The sequence below is a fragment of the Ammospiza caudacuta genome, chromosome 19, assembly GCF_027887145.1.
Source record: "Ammospiza caudacuta isolate bAmmCau1 chromosome 19, bAmmCau1.pri, whole genome shotgun sequence".
Lineage (NCBI taxonomy): Eukaryota > Metazoa > Chordata > Aves > Passeriformes > Passerellidae > Ammospiza > Ammospiza caudacuta.
This window is the reverse complement of record NC_080611.1, coordinates 12,565,396-12,582,003: the sequence shown is the minus strand read 5'-3', so window position 1 is coordinate 12,582,003 and position 16,608 is coordinate 12,565,396. Positions and strand designations below refer to the sequence as shown.

The window sequence follows — 16,608 nt, the reverse complement described above, 5'->3', positions numbered from 1 at the left end:
CGGTGGGCTCGGCCCCGATGTGCTCGTACTTGTCCCGCAGGTGGCCCAGCTGCCCGGCCAGGCCGCGCCGGGCGGGCACGAACTCGATGCGCTGCTGCAGCACGGAGCGGGCGGCGGCGGCCAGCGGCCGGCCCAGCTCCGCCGCCGCCTCCCGCCGCCCCGGCTCCAGCGCCTCCCGCAGCTTCTCCGCGATCATCGCCGTGGGCGGCCGGCTCGGCGGGCCCGGCGGCCGCGCCTGCAGAGAGGGCGGAAAGCGGCGGCTGAGCGGGGGGCACCGGCCCGGCCAGGCCGCTCCCGCCGCGCTCCGGCTCTCCGAGCAGCCGGCCGCCGCCACGGCCCCCTCGGCGGGTCCCTCGGCCGCCGCCACGGCCCCCTCGGCGGGTCCCTCGGCCGCCGCCACCGCCCCCTCGGCGGGTCCCTGGGCCGCCACGGGCCGGTGCCAAGCCCCCGCCGCCACCCGCGGCCCCGAGCGCCGCCGCCGCCGCGCGGTCCCGGCCCGGCCGCCGCCATATGCGGCCCGGGCGGCGCCGGCGCTTCGCTCCGCACGGGCGGCCCCGCCGGCAGGGCCGGGGAGCGCGGCGGGGCGGGGGCGCAGGCCCCGCGTCCCCGGGCCCGTCCCGCCCGGCCCGGCAGCGCTCACCATCCGGGTCCCGCCGCACGCACGTGTCGCCACACCGCCAGCAACTCCTTCCGCCCGGCCCCGCTCCGCCTGGCCCGGAGCCGCGGCCGCTCCGCCCCTTGCTCGGCAGAGCCAACGGGGACACCAGCTCCGCCCGCCCGCTGCGAGCCGGGCGCGGACGGAGGCAGGACCGGCTGCCGAGGGGAAGGCGGCCGGCAACGCCGCGCCCACAGCGGACGGTCCCAGCAGCGGACGGTCCCAGCAGGGCACGTTTCCACGCGGACCGGCCGCCACGCGGTACCCGGGCCCGCCCTCGCCCTCGCCCTCGCCCTCGCCCTCGCCCTCGCCCTCGCCCTCGCCCTCGCCCCCTGAGTCACGGCCCCGCCCGCTCCCGCTCCCGGTCCCGTCGCATCCCGCCCCCGGCGCTGCCGCCCGCATTCCAGGGTGGGCCCGCAGCAGCTCTTCCCCTCCTGTCCCGTTCCCTTCCCTCCCGCGGGCATCGCTTCTCTCCGCTGCCGAGCAGGGCCGGCGGAGGCCGGGGGTCCGGACGGGTGCGTTTGGGTTTGGGGGGTCCCGGCCGAGCCGCCGCCGGGCCAAACCGGAGCAGCGTCCCCGCCCCGCTTCCCGCTTGGCCCGGAGCTCCCGGCACCGACCTTCCGCGGGTACCGGGGCGGCTCCAGCGCCGGACGAGGAGACGGAAATCACGGCACAGGGACGACAGAGCCGGCGGCAAAACAAGTGGCGATATTGAAGTCAAAGACAGAGGAGCAGCAGCGACAGGAGCACAACGGGTACAGCCATACAGAGCGCCCGGGATGCGCGGTCGGGACTGAGTAAAGGTTGGGGGTTTTTTTTTCTTTTTCTTTCTTTTTAATTTTTCTCTTTAATATGTTGAAATTGCCCAGACTGGTCCAGTACGACATCTCAAACCTTACAGGGACGCACAGCATGAAAAGCCCACGGGCACGGGGCTGCAGGGAGCATTCCCGGCACGGTCCCAAAACCATGGGTGCCAGTGCCACAGCAGCTCCGCGGCACACGCCAGCACCGCTGTGGCACGGGCACGGGCATGGCTCAGAGAACGCAAGGCCGAGGGCTGTGAGGGTCACAGGTTTCTCTGCTGCCCGTTCCAGGCTCCACTCCCACACCGCAGAGAAGGGAGCTTGCCCGGCTGCGGTGGTGCTGAGGGGCACAGCATGGCCCCGATCTGCACGAGGCGGTGACGGACACACCCTGTGCCCATGCAGCCAGAGCTGCGGCCCCTGGTGCCCTGCCAAGGGTTCCAGGTCGAGCCTGTCCAATGGTGGCATCTGCAGAAGGATCTGTAAGAGGTTGCAGGGGAACAGAGACCCCTGGAGAGAGGACCATGTGGCGCGAGAGGCAGCAGTGCAGGGGTGCATGTCAGGGGTCACCCCACATGTGCTAACATGCCCCTCCAGCTTTCTGGGACAAGGCACCTGTGCAGGAGTCGTCTGGCCCTGTGGAGGGCCCGGAGCCCCTTGCTGGGGGTTGTGCCCTAAGGTAAAGCCCCCCAGAGCCCCTGCCCAGAGGAGTGCCCTTCTGGCACCCCCAAGGGAGAGGTGGGTGCTGGGGGAGTGGTCAGCAGGGCTGCCAGGTGCTGCGGTGGGGAGGGCTGTGTGTCTGGAGCTGTGGGGGAGGCTCCCGCAGCGGGGCACTGGTAGACCTGCTACGCAGCCAGGGCAGCTCCCACCCCTCACGAGGGCTTGGTTCCTTCACAGCTGCCAGAGCCAAGCACGGCTCGGGGATCGTGACCCTGGCAGGGAGCTCCCCACGCCCTGCTCAGCCCTGCCACGAGCGAAGGATGCCCAGGGCAGCTGGGGCTGCCAGGAGCCTGCACCAGAGCGGGGCCCTGGCCCCACACACGGGGGGCAGCCACCGGGGCCCCCTGTGGCCGAGAGGATTTTCATGCTGTCTCCAGGATTTGATATCAGCGTGGACCAGTCTAACATCTCGCAGGTTTTTTCTACTGGCTACTGGAATGCGCTCGTTTGGCTTAGGGGTCCTCGATGTCGAGAAACTCTTGCTTGGGGGGGGCCATGCCGCGGTACCAGGCGCATGAGCCGTCGCTCCTCTTGATGCAGGCGTAGTGCTTCGCCTGCCGCCCGTCCACGTTGTTCTTCTCCATCGCCCAGTCTGTCCACAGACACTCATCCGAGGAGGAGACGAAGCAGGGGATGGAGAGGCAGCGCGAGATCTGCGCGTAACAGAGACTGTCACGCACCAGCCCGAGGGGCACGGGGCCAGGGGGAAGCAGGTGCTCTGCTTCATCTGCCCCCCAGCTCTGGACAGGGATGCCAGGCTGACCCTGCCCTGCGGGCCATGGTGGGGAAGCAATGCAGGGAACTGGGGAAGCCCTGGTTGGCAGTGCCAGGGCTGGCCTTGGCTCCCAGCTGGAGGAAGGCAGAGGCAGGGCTGCCCTTCCTGTCTGCCCGTTGTGCTGTGTCCCTGCACAACGTCACCCGTGAAGGACAGGGAAGAGCATCTCACTGTGGAGCCCACCCCTGCCTGGGGGCTGCAGACCCTCCCTGGTATGGGGCATGTGGGGGGCAGCCTTGTTGCTCACCTTGCACTCGCAGCCCATCTGGTACCGCTGGTTTAGGCTCTTCTTCTGGGTTGGGGTCAGCGAGTCCCAGGTGGACACCAAGTCACAGAGCGTGATGTGCATCTTGCCATTGCCCTCTGACTTGCCTGGGGAGAGGCCAAACAGACACTCAGGGGGGTTGCCCAGGGCCTCGAGAGCCTGTGCTGACTCGTGGTGCTGGGGCCCTCACTGTGCCCTGTCCCTGCAAGCAGAGGTTTGTCCCCAGCTGTCCCCACCATGGCTCGGGGCTGCCGAGCACAGCCAGGGGCTTCCCTGAGGGCTGGTGGCAGGAGCAGGAGGGGCAAGGGGAGAATGTGCCCAGGGAGCAGGCACACATCAGGCACCTTGCAGGGCACACGGGGCATCCTGGCCAGCATGTCCCCATGCCCCCCGAGTGTCCCCTGCCTCCCCACAGGGCTCACCTGCGATGAGATACTCCTTCTTCCCGCCGGTGTCCAGCAGCCGGCCGCACACAGCAGTGGATGGAGCCGTGTAGATGAACTCTATGTCCTGGTCGGGGCCCTTGAACATCTGGGGAGCAGAGGGGGCTGTGAGTGGCTGGTGAAGGGGCCACCCCAGGGCCCCAGCCTCCTGACCCAGCGTGCCCCCTTACCTTGATCTGCTTGATTTCATACTGGATGCGTTTGATGGGATTCCCGTATATGTCATTCCCCGAATCTACCTCCTTCGCAGAGACGGCCTTGGCTCGGATCACTGGAAGGGAGAGGTGAGGTAAGGGGGTGACCAGTCCTACTCAGCCCCTGCATCTCACAGGGTGTCCCACCTTCACAGGGGACCACTGCCCGCAGAGACGCCACTGCCTGCCTGGCTGCCCCCAGAGCCGGTGTCACCCGCTGTCCCCAAAGGGATGGGGCTGGCACGTGCAGGATAGTGACCAGCAGCATTGCAGCAGCAGCCTCAGGGTGGGTGATAAGGGAAGTTCACAACAGGATCACCTGGCCCCGGGGCTGGTGAGGCCGTGGCACGGTGAGCCAGGGACAGCTCTGCTGCGGCAGGGTCCCTGCGGTCACAGCCCAGGATGTGTGCTCTGGCATGAGAGGGCTGGGCATGTGGCAGTGACCTGCAGGGGCAGGGCAGGCAGCCAGCTCACCCTTACTCACCCACGGGCTGGGACATGGGGCTGGCTCATGCTGGGCACGGTGCCTGGGTCCCTGCACTGGGACCTGCAGCCCCCAGCTGTGCCCAGTTCCCTCCACCAGTGCAGGGACTGAAGCTCCCAGGCAGCACCATGGTGCCGATGGTGAAGGGACAGTGGCAGTGCCAAAGCTAGGGCTCCTGCTCAGCACTCAGAGGATGCAGGGGGCCTGGCTGCAGGGCAGTGGCTGGCAGGGCTCCCTGCTCTGCCAGGGGCACCCCCATCCAAGGGAAGGGCAGCTCCCCCTGCCCTGCCAGCCCCCCGGGCACTGTGGGGCAGGGAACAGGGAGCAGGGCACTCTCACAGAGTTCATCCTGGTCCATGTCCCCACTGAAGGGTGCTGGGCTGGGAGCAGCCAGGGACATGTAGAGGTCACCCACTGCCTGGCACAGAGGAGCTTCTCCCACCTGGCATGGGCAGGAGGAGGAATCTGACCACACTCTATAAATACACGGGCTGTAGGGGCATGCAGGCAGGCTGTTTAAGCTCAAGGTCAGGGGGGCACGGCCCCACGTGGGCACCAGCAAATGCCAACAGAGTTTACTCTGGAAAGGTGACAGTGGCACCAACACGAGCAGGGACCAGGGGAGAGGTTTCCCAAAATGGCCATCCCCAGTCACAGTCAGCACTCATTCTGCACAGGGCTGGGGAAGCAATGGCTGCACTGGGGGCTTTCCCTACTGCTCCCATCCCTTGGGAAGGGCTGGGCCGTCCAGCCATGCATGGGACAGCGCCCACTCCTGTGTCAGCAGTGCCGTGCTGGGATCCCCGCAGCCACAGCATCTCCCGAGAGCCCAGCCCTGCACGCCGCCCGTGTAACCCGGGTGCAGCCAGTGCCGGCTCCCGTGCGGGAATGGCTGCTGCTTCAGTGGGCTCCAGCCTTTTCCATTCACGTGCTGATGAATCACTTGACAAAAATGCAGCCCGATTCTGGGTGGATTTGTTCTGAACAGTGCGGCTTTGTGGAGGGGACGACTGCGCTGTGCTTTCCCCGCCAAGACCCCGCAGCGCAGCCAAACTGCTCCACGCCCGCCAGGAGCCAGGGCAGTGGAGGGAGCCCTGAGGAGAGCCTGGGATAGGGATGGACGAAAGCCCCGGGTGCCCAAGAACCAGCAGTCAGACCTCCCCAAACGCCAATGCTCCTACTGGCCTTGTCACCCACCACTGCTGATGCCAACACGGGCAGCCACCAGCCAGGGTTGGGGCCCAGACCCTCTGTGAAATGAGCCAAGGCTCTCTGGCTCCTAGGGTGTGTGGCAGGCACAGCACACAGTTGGCATTGGCTTTCCAAGCTGGACCAGGGAAATGCTGGAAACGCTCCTTCCCCAGGCAGGCCAAGCAGGAAGGTGCTCTGTGGGAGCAGAGGGTCCCCAGGCAGAGTGGGATCCCCACTGGTGACATCTCCTGTGCGGGTCCCCAGATCTGCCACTGTGGCCAGCCCATAGTGAGGACTCTGGACCTCCAGGGACAGAGACCCTGCAAGGTAAGCAGGTATCCGTGCTGCCCTCTGCCACCAGCATCATAAAGTGATCCAATGCCACAAAACCACCAGGCTGTCTCTCTGGGCTTGCCAGTGCTGGGGTTTGGCCTCCCTGGCCCCATGTGGGGCTACCCCACCTCAGGGCACTGTGCTCACCTGTGCCTCATGGGAAGAAGGGCAGCACAAGGACCCTTGGCCCCTTCTGGCCCAAGACTTGCAGAATGGCTGCCCCTTCCTCTGCTGTGCCACCCCAAACCCCACGGAGCCACCCTGCCCACACGCACCCACAGCTGCCCGGGCAGTGCCAGTGCCCACGGACAGCAGGGGCCACTGCTGGGCTGGGTGCCCGGAGAACAAAGCTCCCTTCTCCAGGGCTTCGGGCAGCAGAGGGGCTGGCTGCCAGCGCCAGCACTGCCCGCTGCCTGCCTGGCACTGCCAGCCTGGCACCTGACCCCTGGCGAGGGCAGCCCTGCGGCCACTCCAGCCCTGCTGGAGGCTGGTGGAGCTGGGGAGATCGCTAACCACCCTGGGAGGATTCCTGCACCCAGCCCTGCCCGGCGCAAGGGCCACAGCCCAGGGGCTCGCTGGCATCCCGGTGCCCGCCCCGGCACCGCGGGGTGAGGATGCTGAGGATGCTGAGGCTGCTGAGGCTGCAGGCGTGCAGGGCTGAGCAGGACAGCGGGGGGAAGCGGAGGCCACGGAGACACCCAGGTGCCCAGCGGGGCGGCGGGTGGCAGCGCGGGCGGCAGGATGTCTGTCCAGCAGGATGCCAGTCCGGCAGAGTGCCGGTCCTGCAGGCCGCCGGTGCGGCTCGCCCGCCGGGCTGCGCGGGAGCACGGGCTGAGCGCTGCCGTGGCCGCGTGCGTCATTCCGGCCGCTGACGGGAGCGGGATGGAGCCCAATCAGCGGCAGCCCCCGCGTCAGCCCACGGGCCCTCTGCGCCAGCCGCACGGGAGGGCTCGGCTGCCGCGCTCGGCGGGGAGGCACCGGGCACGGGCACCGGCTCCGGGCACGGGCAGCGGCACCGGGCACGGGCAGCGGCACCGGCAGGCTCGGCGCGGTTTGCGGGCAGCTGCACCCCGCGGGGACAGCTCCCACCGCGCCCCCGCAAATCCCCTCCTCTGCCCGGTCCCTGCTGGCTGATGGCAGCCCCACACTCATCATCGTGCCCGGCCCGGGAACCGAGCCCTGGGATCAGTGCAATCCAGCTGCGCGGAGCCCTGCTCTCCCTGCCCCAGCCACCGCCTGCTGCCTGGCAGGGGCAAAGCCACGGCTGTGCCTGGAAGGGCTCAGCATCATCCCCACGCTGCTCCAGAGGCGATGGAGCAGGAGCCAGGTGTCCTGCTGGGGCACCACGGGGCAGCTGAGCATCTCCTGCAGCAGAGCAGCCCAGCAGAGCCCGGGCACAGCCCCAGTGAGGGATGAAGGATGGGGCAGCCCCAAGCCCTTGGGCCCTGCAGAAAAGCCCTGCTCATCTCATGAGCCAGGACAGGCTGGCAGATTCTAAGCCACGAGCCCCAGTGACACAACCCCAGCCCCTCTATGACCCTCAGCCCCTCAGGCATCAGCACGCAATGCAGAGCTGCATCTGCCTCCCCTTGCACCGCCTGGAAGTGCAGCCCTGGGCTGTGGCTGCCCCAGTCCCTGCACAGCAGAGCGAGTGCAGGGACAGGGGAAAGGCCAGAGAGGCCATGGGGATGTGGCAGGCAGTGCCCACGCCATGGAGGGCAGATCCAGGCCCCAGGGCCTGGACCCCACACTGTGCTCACCCTGATACCCCATACTGAGGGTTGAGCATGAGCCTTGGGGTCCCTTCACCTCGGGTGCACCCACCCAGCACTGCAGGACATCAGCCATCCCCACACCTTTCTGTCAAGGGCCCAGCCTGGACACAGCTCCCTCAGCCACAGCAGCTGGGAAAGGTCCCAACAGCACTGGGGGCCCAGGTTCTCTCTGTGCTCCACACACCTGCTGGGATGGAACCGGCTGAGGAACATCCCAGCTCCAGAGAGCATCCCTGGGTAAGATAAGCAGCCGCACAAGGCCAGGGCACACAGGGCCATCCCAGGCTCTGTCCCCAAGCCCAGCACTGTTTACACGTAGGTCCACACAAAGCACGTTTGATACAGATGAGCTGCACAAGTGACTCGGGCTGGGAGCCAGAAGGTGCCAGCGCCGCCGGCAGCGCGGCTGGGAGGATGCTGCCTCGGCAGGACGGGCACCTGCTGAGGGCTGGGGAGCACAGCTCAGCTCAGCAGGGCCCTGCCAGGGACGGCGCAGACAGCCAGGCCGCCAAGACAGACAGACAGTGACTCAGCAGCTGAGTCAGGGCTGAGCCGGCACCCCACGACGGGCAGTGAGTCACGAGTGCCCTGAAAGCTGATCCTGACAGCAGCGTGATGGGAAGCCACAGCCGCACTGCCCCAGCAGGCACAGGGCATCTTGTGCGCCAGGGACACCGGCCCCAGCAGCAGCTACAAAAAGCCAGAGCTCCATTTTGTCTAAAAATCTCCCTGTCCCCAGCACGCCTCAACTCCCGAGGCAGCAGCCAAGCGCTGTGGGAGTTGCCCTCACGGAGGAAAGACGCCGGGAGTGGGGTCTGGAAGGGACGCCCGTGAGGAACATCCTGGATGTGGAGCAAGGGACAGGGCAGGGCCATCCAGAGGTTGGGGCTGCCTCAGTGTTTGGGAATGTTACCTCTCCAGCTGAGCCTGGGAACGGGCCCGCGAAGGAAAGCGCCGGGAACTGGGGCCGGCCTGTTGGGTTCATATGTTAAAATTTAATAAGGGCATTATTCATAGAAAGAGGAATCCAGATCCCGGCGCTGCCAAGCCCTCCCTTTCAGCAGCATCCAAGCCGAACAAAGTGGGACGGGGGAAAGGAAATGCCTGGAAATAAGGCGCAGACAGGGGTGACCGAGCCGTGGCGGCAGCTGCGGGGACAGGGGCTCCTCCGGGCTCCGCGCCGGTGCCGTGGCCGCACTCGGAGGGTCCCGGTGGCCGCCGGGCCCCGGCCCCGCGCTGCCACGTACCTCGCGGTGTCACCAGAGCCGGGGGAGGCCGGGCCCACCCGTGTCATTCACGGGGGGCGGCCAGCGGGGACCCGGCCCGGCGTAGCCGCGCTCCGTTCGCCTCTCGCGGCGGCGGCGGCGCCCCCGGAGCGCGGCCGGGCGCGGGAGCCCCCCCGGCCGGCGGGCGGAGGCGCGGGGCGGGCCGGGCACAGCCCGCACGGACGGACCGCGCCCGGCCGCGCATCCGCGCCCGCCGACACACCCCCGGGCCGGGCGGGCAGGTGCCGGGGCTCGGGGGGCTCTGCCCGCGCCCCGCCCGCCCCGCGACAACTTTGCGGTGCTTCCCCCGCCGCGGAGTTGCGGCGGGCGGGGCCGGGCGGGGGCTCGGGGGGCTCGGGGCGGGGATCCCGCGGCGCTCACCTACGTCGGCGTTGCAGAAGGCCTGTTGCGGGTGGATGGGCGAGCAGCTGCAGGCGTCGGCCGGGCGGGCCCTGCCGAGCAGCAGCACCGCCAGCCAGGCCAGCAGGCTGGGCAGCGCGGCGGGCATGGTGCGGGGCGGCGGGCGCGGCCACCCGGCCCCGATCCCGCACCCTCCGCCGGGCCCGGCCGAGCCGCCGCCGGGAACTCGGGTCCGGCCGGGGCGGGCGCTCTGCCTGCGGCCGCCGCTCCGTTGCCTTCGCGGAGTCGTTCGCTTCCTCCCCGCCGCGCTCGGCCTCGCTCTTTAACGTGCTCCGGGGATCTGCTGCTCCTCCTCCGCGTGGCGCGGGGCCAGCCCGGCTGCGCCCGCCCTCCGCGGGATGCGGCTCCGCCGCGACCGCTGCCCCCGCCCCGGCACGGCCCCGGCACGGCCCCCGCCGCGGGCACCGGCCGCCCCCGCCCCGCGCGTCCCGCCCGCCCCCGGCCCCACCGCCGCCGGGACCCCCGCCCACGGAGCCCGGAGCCCTGGCCGAGCAGGGCGGCGCATGGCCGGACAGGCGGCGGCTCTGGCTGTGCCCGAGGACCCCTGCCCACCTCCGGCCCCTCCACCCAGCCTGTCCCACAGCCGAGCTCCCCTGCCTGCTTCCCGCTCCCGCTGCGGGTCCTGTGCCCCTGCCCCGGGCCCCTCCCCATGGCCCCAGCTCCTGCCCTGGAGCGCAGCTCCATAACCCACCGTGTCTATCCTGGATGCACGATGGGGTTTAACCCCGGCGGGCAGCTCAGCCCCCAGCTGCTGCCTTTGGTTCATTCTTCCCAGCGGGGCGGGGAGAGAACTGGGAAGGGGAAAGAGTGAAAACTGCTGGCTGAGATAAATCTGAAGCAAAAGCCACACATAAGCAAAGTAAAGCAAAGCAGGGAATTCTTTCACCCCTCCCTACGGCAGGCAGGTGCTGAGCCATCCCCAGGGCAGAAGGGCTCCAGCAGGGGATGGTGATTGGGGATGACAAACACCATCACCCTGAATGTTCCCCCTTCCTCCAGCCCTATACAGCGAGTGTGATTCCATTCAGTGTGGAATATCCCTTGGGTCACCTTTCTGTGTCCCCTCCCGACTCCTTGTGCCCCCACAGCCCCTCATGGTGGGATGAAGATAACAGGCCTCAAGCTGTGCAAATGCTGCTCAGCAGTAATGAAAACATCCCTGTTATCAACACTGTTCCCAGCACAAATCCAAAACACTGCCCTACACCATCTAGTATGGGAAAAACAGACTCTGTCCCAGTCCAAACCCACTCGCTGTGTCCCTCGGGGGTGTCAGGATGCTGCTGCTCTCACTGTACCTGTGCTCTGTGCCTGTCTGGCTGCTGAGAGTGCTCCATGTCCCCAGCAGTGCCACAGCTTTCCAGCACAGCTGGGCCAGGTGTTGGCAGGACAGCCACCACCACGGCTACAACACATGCTCCTGAGCCAGCCTGCTGCATGGCACTGCCATGGATACACGCAGTACAGGGAGTAACAGAGATGCTCAGCCTCCAGGAGGAGAAGAAACAGCAGAACTGGGCAGCTGGACCTGGCCCAACCCTGCCTGAGCCTGCAGGGAACACGTGGGAGGTGGCAGCACTGACAGTGCCGGGTGCCGGATGGCACCTGGAGATTGGGGGGCCCATGGTCTGCAGGGGCTCCAGCAGCAGCAGGACTCCTGCTGGCCCTGGTGCTGCTGCCCAGGGCAGGGTCCCAGGGGACAAGAAGGGACCAGGCAGCAGGGACAGCCACTGGCACAGCCCTGGGGCCACAACAGGTGCTGTGGAGCTGCCAGGGCTGGGCTGGGAGGGTGCCTGAGGCCAGGGGGTGACTGAGGCCAGCAGAGCTTGCCAAGTGCCAGTGCCAGTTGAGCGGCCAGCATGGACTGTGGCCAGCTGGCGCCCAGCGTGGGCTGCAAACGCATCCTGGGTGCCCTGGCCAGGTGCTGCACGATGCCCAGGCCACGTGCAGGGGCCAGAGCCAGGCCTGCCTGCAGCACTGGGGACAGGTCCTGTCTGGAGAGGAGCGCAGCCCAGCACTGGCCGAGTCATTGTCTGGGCTAAATGAAAACACATGTCTGGCCTGTAGCTCTGCATGGCTCACAGAGGTGCTGACACTGTAAACAGGGTGGGGGGAGCAGCCCGGCTGGGTTCTTGGGAGGGCCCCAACCCCTCTGCAGATCCTTCCACCCAAGCACAGCCTGACTGCTGCCCCAGCAGGCCCCCTCCCTCCCTGGGCAGGGCTGGACCCCCCAGCAGAGCAGTGCCAGGGCACGGCACAGGGATACAGGGGGCACCAGGGCCCCCCAAACCACAGCAGCCAGGCCCAGCTCTGAAGCCCTACCTGCTGGCAGACCTGTCCTAGGGGCAGTGTTAAAGGGGACCAAAGTGGGGACAGCACAGAGCCAAACACCAGTCCTGGTGTGAGGAGATGGTGCCCTGTGACCTGGGCAGGCCTGAGCCAGGTCAGCGTGGGCAGGTCAGGAGCCACAGCCCCCATGGTCAGGGGTCAGGAGGGCCCGGGCCAGCAAATGCCCCTCTGACACTTGTGGCTTCTGAAACCACACGAGTTCCTCCTGGGGGCCACAGGCTGCGGCAGCAATTTCACAACACGCTGGCGAGCTGGGGAGGCTCCCTGGCCAAAGCCCTGGGCTGCTGCAAATGCTTCTCAGCTGCTGCTGCTGCCTCTGGGAAGCAGACCTGCACCGAGCATGGCACTCCTTGCACTGCATGGCTGCACTGTCGCCAGCTCCCCGCAGCTCCTGCCCAGGGCTCAGCTCTTCCCAGGGCTCACAGTTCTGGGGCTGGAAGCATTTCTCGGGTCAGAGCCATGTGCAGCCAGGCTTGGAGAAGGCAGACGGCCAGCACACACACACCCCTCTGAGGGTGTGGCCTGGGAATGGCAACAGGATGGGCCCAGTTTACATCTGGCCACAGCTGTGGCCCCCATCACACACACCCCCTGCCCCATAGGCACAGCCACTGTGCTGGAGCCACAGTGGTGAGGGAACTGCTGCATCCCCGTGGTCACAGGAGCAGAGGGACACAGACACTGCTCCCTCCCATGTGAGACCTCTCTCTGAAACAAAGAGAGGTCACCACCGGCCCGTCACCCCAGCCACCACCTCACCCAGTTTATGGGAAAAGGGAAGGAAATCCAGCTTCTCAAAAAAAAGCCTGATGAAATCCCCCCAGTGTCACCCTCTCTGGCTGCACACCCCACTCCACCCGGGGAGCCCCATGGCACACAAGGCACAGCTGTAGAGCTGGGGCTCAGCTGCAACCCCAGAGCATGGATGTCACCAGAGCCACCACAGATGGTCCTGTCGCAATCCAGGGCTGGGCACTAAGGGCTGCACTGGGGCCTGCCCAGGACCTGGACGTGTCCCCGAGCCGGAAGCACCCTGTGGTGGCGGTCCCTTGCCACCAGGTGCCACTGCCGAAACACTCGCACCACACCTGCTGCAGCTCAGTCAACACTTTACAGGAGAGCCCGGGGCCAAGGACAGAGCTGGGAGCGCTGCCTGACATCCCACAGGGACCCGGGCTAGGAGCAGGCTAGCAGGGCCTGCCCACACGCCTCCGCTCGCTCCAATGTCTGTTAAATAAACTCAATGCCCTCGTACTTGACGCTCCCAATCCTGGTCTCGGGCAGCAGGAAGCGCCCGTCCAGCGTGAAGGCCATGATGTAGCTGGAGATCTTGCCGTTGTCCTCCTCCGACTTCAGCGCCACGATGATCTGGTCGTCGGTGTCCGGGATGAACTTGAAGGAGGAGAAGCCGTGGGTGGGCACCACGTCGCCCACGCGGCCCACGGTGACGTGGCCGAAGTCCTGCGTGGAGCTGAGCAGCAGGTTGGTGCCACGCCGCTCGTCCGCGCGCTCGCTGTAGCGCTCGTGGCTGGCGCGGCGCGGCAGGAAGAACCAGCGCTGCAGCGTGTCGCTCCACGAGGCCGACTCGTGGATCAGGTACCCTGGGCAGGAAGGGCAGCGTGACCACTCAGCCCACAGCCACGCTGGGGCAGGACCCTCCCCATCCCCTTCCCCTCCAAAACACCCCACAGCCCACACAGGCATCCCCTATGAACCCTTCTGCCTGCTCCTGCCCCACTGCCTGGCAGCAGCCCCTCAGTTCCACCCAGAGCCAGGCAGGGGCACCCAGCACACCCCACTCTGCCAGGCCCAGTGCCAGCTGAGCCACCTTCAGCTGCTCCTGGCACAGGCGGCAGAGGAAAAGGACCAGGACAAGGGGAGATCTCTGCCCTCCAACAGGCTTTACATCTCCCCCACTGCCACTATCCCCAGGGACGGTGACTGTATGGTTCTGGAGCCATCCAGAGTGTGGGATATAGGGTGGCAGGAGGTTGTCCTGCTCCATACCTGGGGGCCGGATCCCTGCTGCAGCCCTCAGAGCGTTGTAATTTGTCACCCAGTTCTCGTGGCTCACGTCACCCTTGTAGCCAATGACCTTCACCCACTGGGGGTTCTCGTTCACCACTTCCCCTGTCGTGGTGGTCCACTCCTTGCCCAGTCCTCCCACGTACAGGTGCTCATCCTTCACTGCCAGCCACTCCGCCTTGAAGCCTGTGGTGGAAAGAATGGCATGAGGGGGGCTCGGTCAGCACGTGGCCACCAGACTGTCCCACATGCCCCACACCCTTCACCCCTGAGCCTGGTGCTGGACACAATGTCCCCACACAGCCAGCTGGTCTCTCGGCAGGAATTGCCCTCTCCTGGCCAGGCCCAGAGGTCACAGCAAAGGTGCACCCCACCCCAGCAAGGTAAAAGAGCCAAGGGCTTCACAGGGCAGGAGGGGAGCTCACCTTTGCCCACAGTGCCATCCCCATCTGGGAGGATCACCCACGGCACCACCTTGCTGCCCTCGATCTGGTAGACCACACCTGTCCTGTCGTCCACCGCGTACAGCTTCCCGTTGAAAACCACCAGCTCCGAGAGCTCCATGCCCCGGCCCTTCTCAGCCAGGTGGGACTGCAGCGTGCTCTCGTCCTTGTCCCACTCCACCGTCACTCTGTCCCCACTGTCCGACAGTACCAGGTAGCCCTTCTTCAGGTAACTGAACCAGGTGTGCTCCTGGGGGCCGCGGGACCGCGTGTCCAGGTCGGCGATGAGGCCGATGCGGTAGCGCACGCCCTCGGGGTTGCGCTGCGGCGGGGACAGCGGGTACGTGTCGTTGTAGCGCTCCGCTGCGCGCGGGCCGAGCTGCCATGTGCGAGGGCTGGGGGGACCACGCCGCGCCGGGGAGGAGCGGTGCAGGCACAGCAGCAGCAGCAGGAGCCCCACGCAGGCCGAGGACAGCACGATGGCCCTCCAGCGCAGTCGGAAGCGGGGATCAGCGCCCTTGGTCATGGACGCGAGCACGGGCAGACCTCCCACGCTGATCCGCAGCGGGCTCATAGACTCATGGCAGGGCGGCACTGGCATCGGACAGGGCGCGAGCAGAACCTGCTGCAAAGGTGGGGGGAGAAGGTCAAAGAGCTGGATTTGGTGCTGACTGAGCTTGGGGGACAGCAGAACACAGCCATGAGGGGCCCTGCCCCCTCTCCTGCAGCAGAAGGTGCTCCCAGCTCATGCAGGTAAGAGCCACCGTGCCCAGGGGCTGTTTGCTGCTGGAACCACCCTCAGCCCCCATCACCTGGCTCCCTCTGTGGCCCCTGACCAGGGGCCCCAGCGTGTTGGCAGGATTGCCCGGCCTGCCCGGCAGCTCTATCTGTGCCATGGTCTCTGCAGCTCAGGCAGCCTGCTGAGGCACCTGGCTCAAGGTGAGCCCCGTGTCCTGGGAGGATGTGGGTTCCTATCGGGTGGCAAGGATGACCCTTGCTGCCTCCAGAGTGGTCGAGCAGCCAGGCCCAGCTCCCACAGCCCTGAGAACCGACCCCACTGATGAGCCGTGAGCTTGTCCCCAAGCCACACAGGCACACTAGGACACGTGGCAGCTCCGCCCAACCAGGATGCCAACACCTGAGCAGGAAGCACAGTGCCCAAGGGACACACCCTGACACACGCTCTGCCCAGTTTCACAGACATGGGACCCCCTCATCACTGCCCAGGACACAGCGTGTCCTCCACATGCAGGCATTGTGCGCCCACCCTGGGCTGTGCCCACCCGCGGGCCTGGGGTGCCAGCAGTGCCCCTCGGTGCCACCTCCCTCCCTGCAGCACAGGGGACGTGGCAGCGCCCCGGGCTCCTGCAGACGGGCACTCCGGGCTGCCCGAGTGGCCAGCAGCCACCACTGGAGACGTGCTGAGCCCGTGCCATGCAGCCCGGGGCAGGGATCCCCATCCCGGGGCAGAGACCCCCAAACCGGGGCAGAGACCCCCAAACCGGGGCAGAGATCCCCAGCCGCCATCGCAGGGCTCCCACAGAGGGCCACGCCGCAGGGTCTCAATGTGCCTTTCAGCAGCCGGGGTGGCGAACAGAGGCGGCATTGAGCGTGGGGGGCCGGCCCGGGCAGGGGAGCTGCGGCACAGGCACGGAGCCCGCGGCGGGGGCACGGGAGCGCCTCTGGTCCCGCCGGGATCCCGGAGCGTGGGCCCCGAGGACCCTCTCGGTGCACCGAGCCCACCGCGCTTGTAGCCGGCTTTGAGCCACGGGGAACCCTCAGAACGGCGGGGCACGGTCACGGGGAGCCCCAGGCAGGGACACGGGACTCCCCTCTAAGAACACGGGCCCGCCTGCGCCCCTGGGACCCCCGCTCCCCCTCCCCGGCCGAGCTGCCGGGGCACCGCCCGCTCTGAGCGGGGCCCTGAGGTCCCCCGCGCTTCTGGGACCCCCGCCCCGAGGAGCCGCCGCTGCCGCCCGGGCAGGCTGCTGGAGGAGCGCGGTGCCCCCGCCCGGTGCGGACCCCGCCGGCCCGGGCCCGCGCCCCCCGCCCGTGTCCCCGCTCACCGCGGCGCCGCCTCCCCGCGCGCAGCCGCCGCCGCCGCCGCCTACAGCTCCCGGCGGCCCCGCGCGCCGCCGCCGCGCCTGGCGGCGGCCCGACAGCCCCGTCTGGCGCATAAACTACAGCTCCCAGGAGACCCCGCGGGTCCCCGCGCCCCCGCCGCCCCTCCCGCTGCGCCGCGGGGCCTGCCGGGAGCTGTGGTCCGCGCCGAGCAGGGCCCGCCGCAGCCGGGCGCCGCGCACTGGCGGCCGGAGCCCAGCGGCGGGGGCAGTGCGGGGCCCGAGCCGGCTCTGCGGGGTGGGCACAGCCCGGCTGCCCGGTGGGCATGACCCCCGCGCTGCCCTGCTCCAGCCCGGAGCACATTCTGTCCTTGTCTCCTTTGCCCCCTGTGTCCCGCCGCCACT

At 67.9% G+C, this 16,608-nt stretch overlaps 2 protein-coding genes across 2 annotated transcripts; both read right to left on the bottom strand.

Moving 5' to 3' along the window:
- Window positions 1–1,317: 1,317 nt before the first annotated feature.
- On the bottom strand, window positions 1,318–9,588 carry TIMP2 (TIMP metallopeptidase inhibitor 2). Its single transcript, XM_058817197.1, has 5 exons — window positions 9,288–9,588; window positions 3,835–3,935; window positions 3,644–3,752; window positions 3,204–3,328; window positions 1,318–2,834 (listed from the first exon to the last, which is right to left on the bottom strand). The coding sequence occupies exons 1-5, from the start codon at window positions 9,412–9,414 to the stop codon at window positions 2,634–2,636; spliced, it is 663 nt and encodes a 220-aa protein (XP_058673180.1). The 5' UTR covers window positions 9,415–9,588; the 3' UTR covers window positions 1,318–2,633.
- Window positions 9,589–12,709: 3,121 nt separating this feature from the next.
- Window positions 12,710–14,744, bottom strand: CANT1 (calcium activated nucleotidase 1). Its single transcript, XM_058817107.1, has 3 exons — window positions 14,126–14,744; window positions 13,683–13,886; window positions 12,710–13,276 (listed from the first exon to the last, which is right to left on the bottom strand). Exons 1-3 carry the CDS (start codon window positions 14,742–14,744, stop codon window positions 12,906–12,908), a joined length of 1,194 nt encoding a protein of 397 aa, XP_058673090.1. The 3' UTR covers window positions 12,710–12,905.
- Window positions 14,745–16,608: the final 1,864 nt, after the last annotated feature.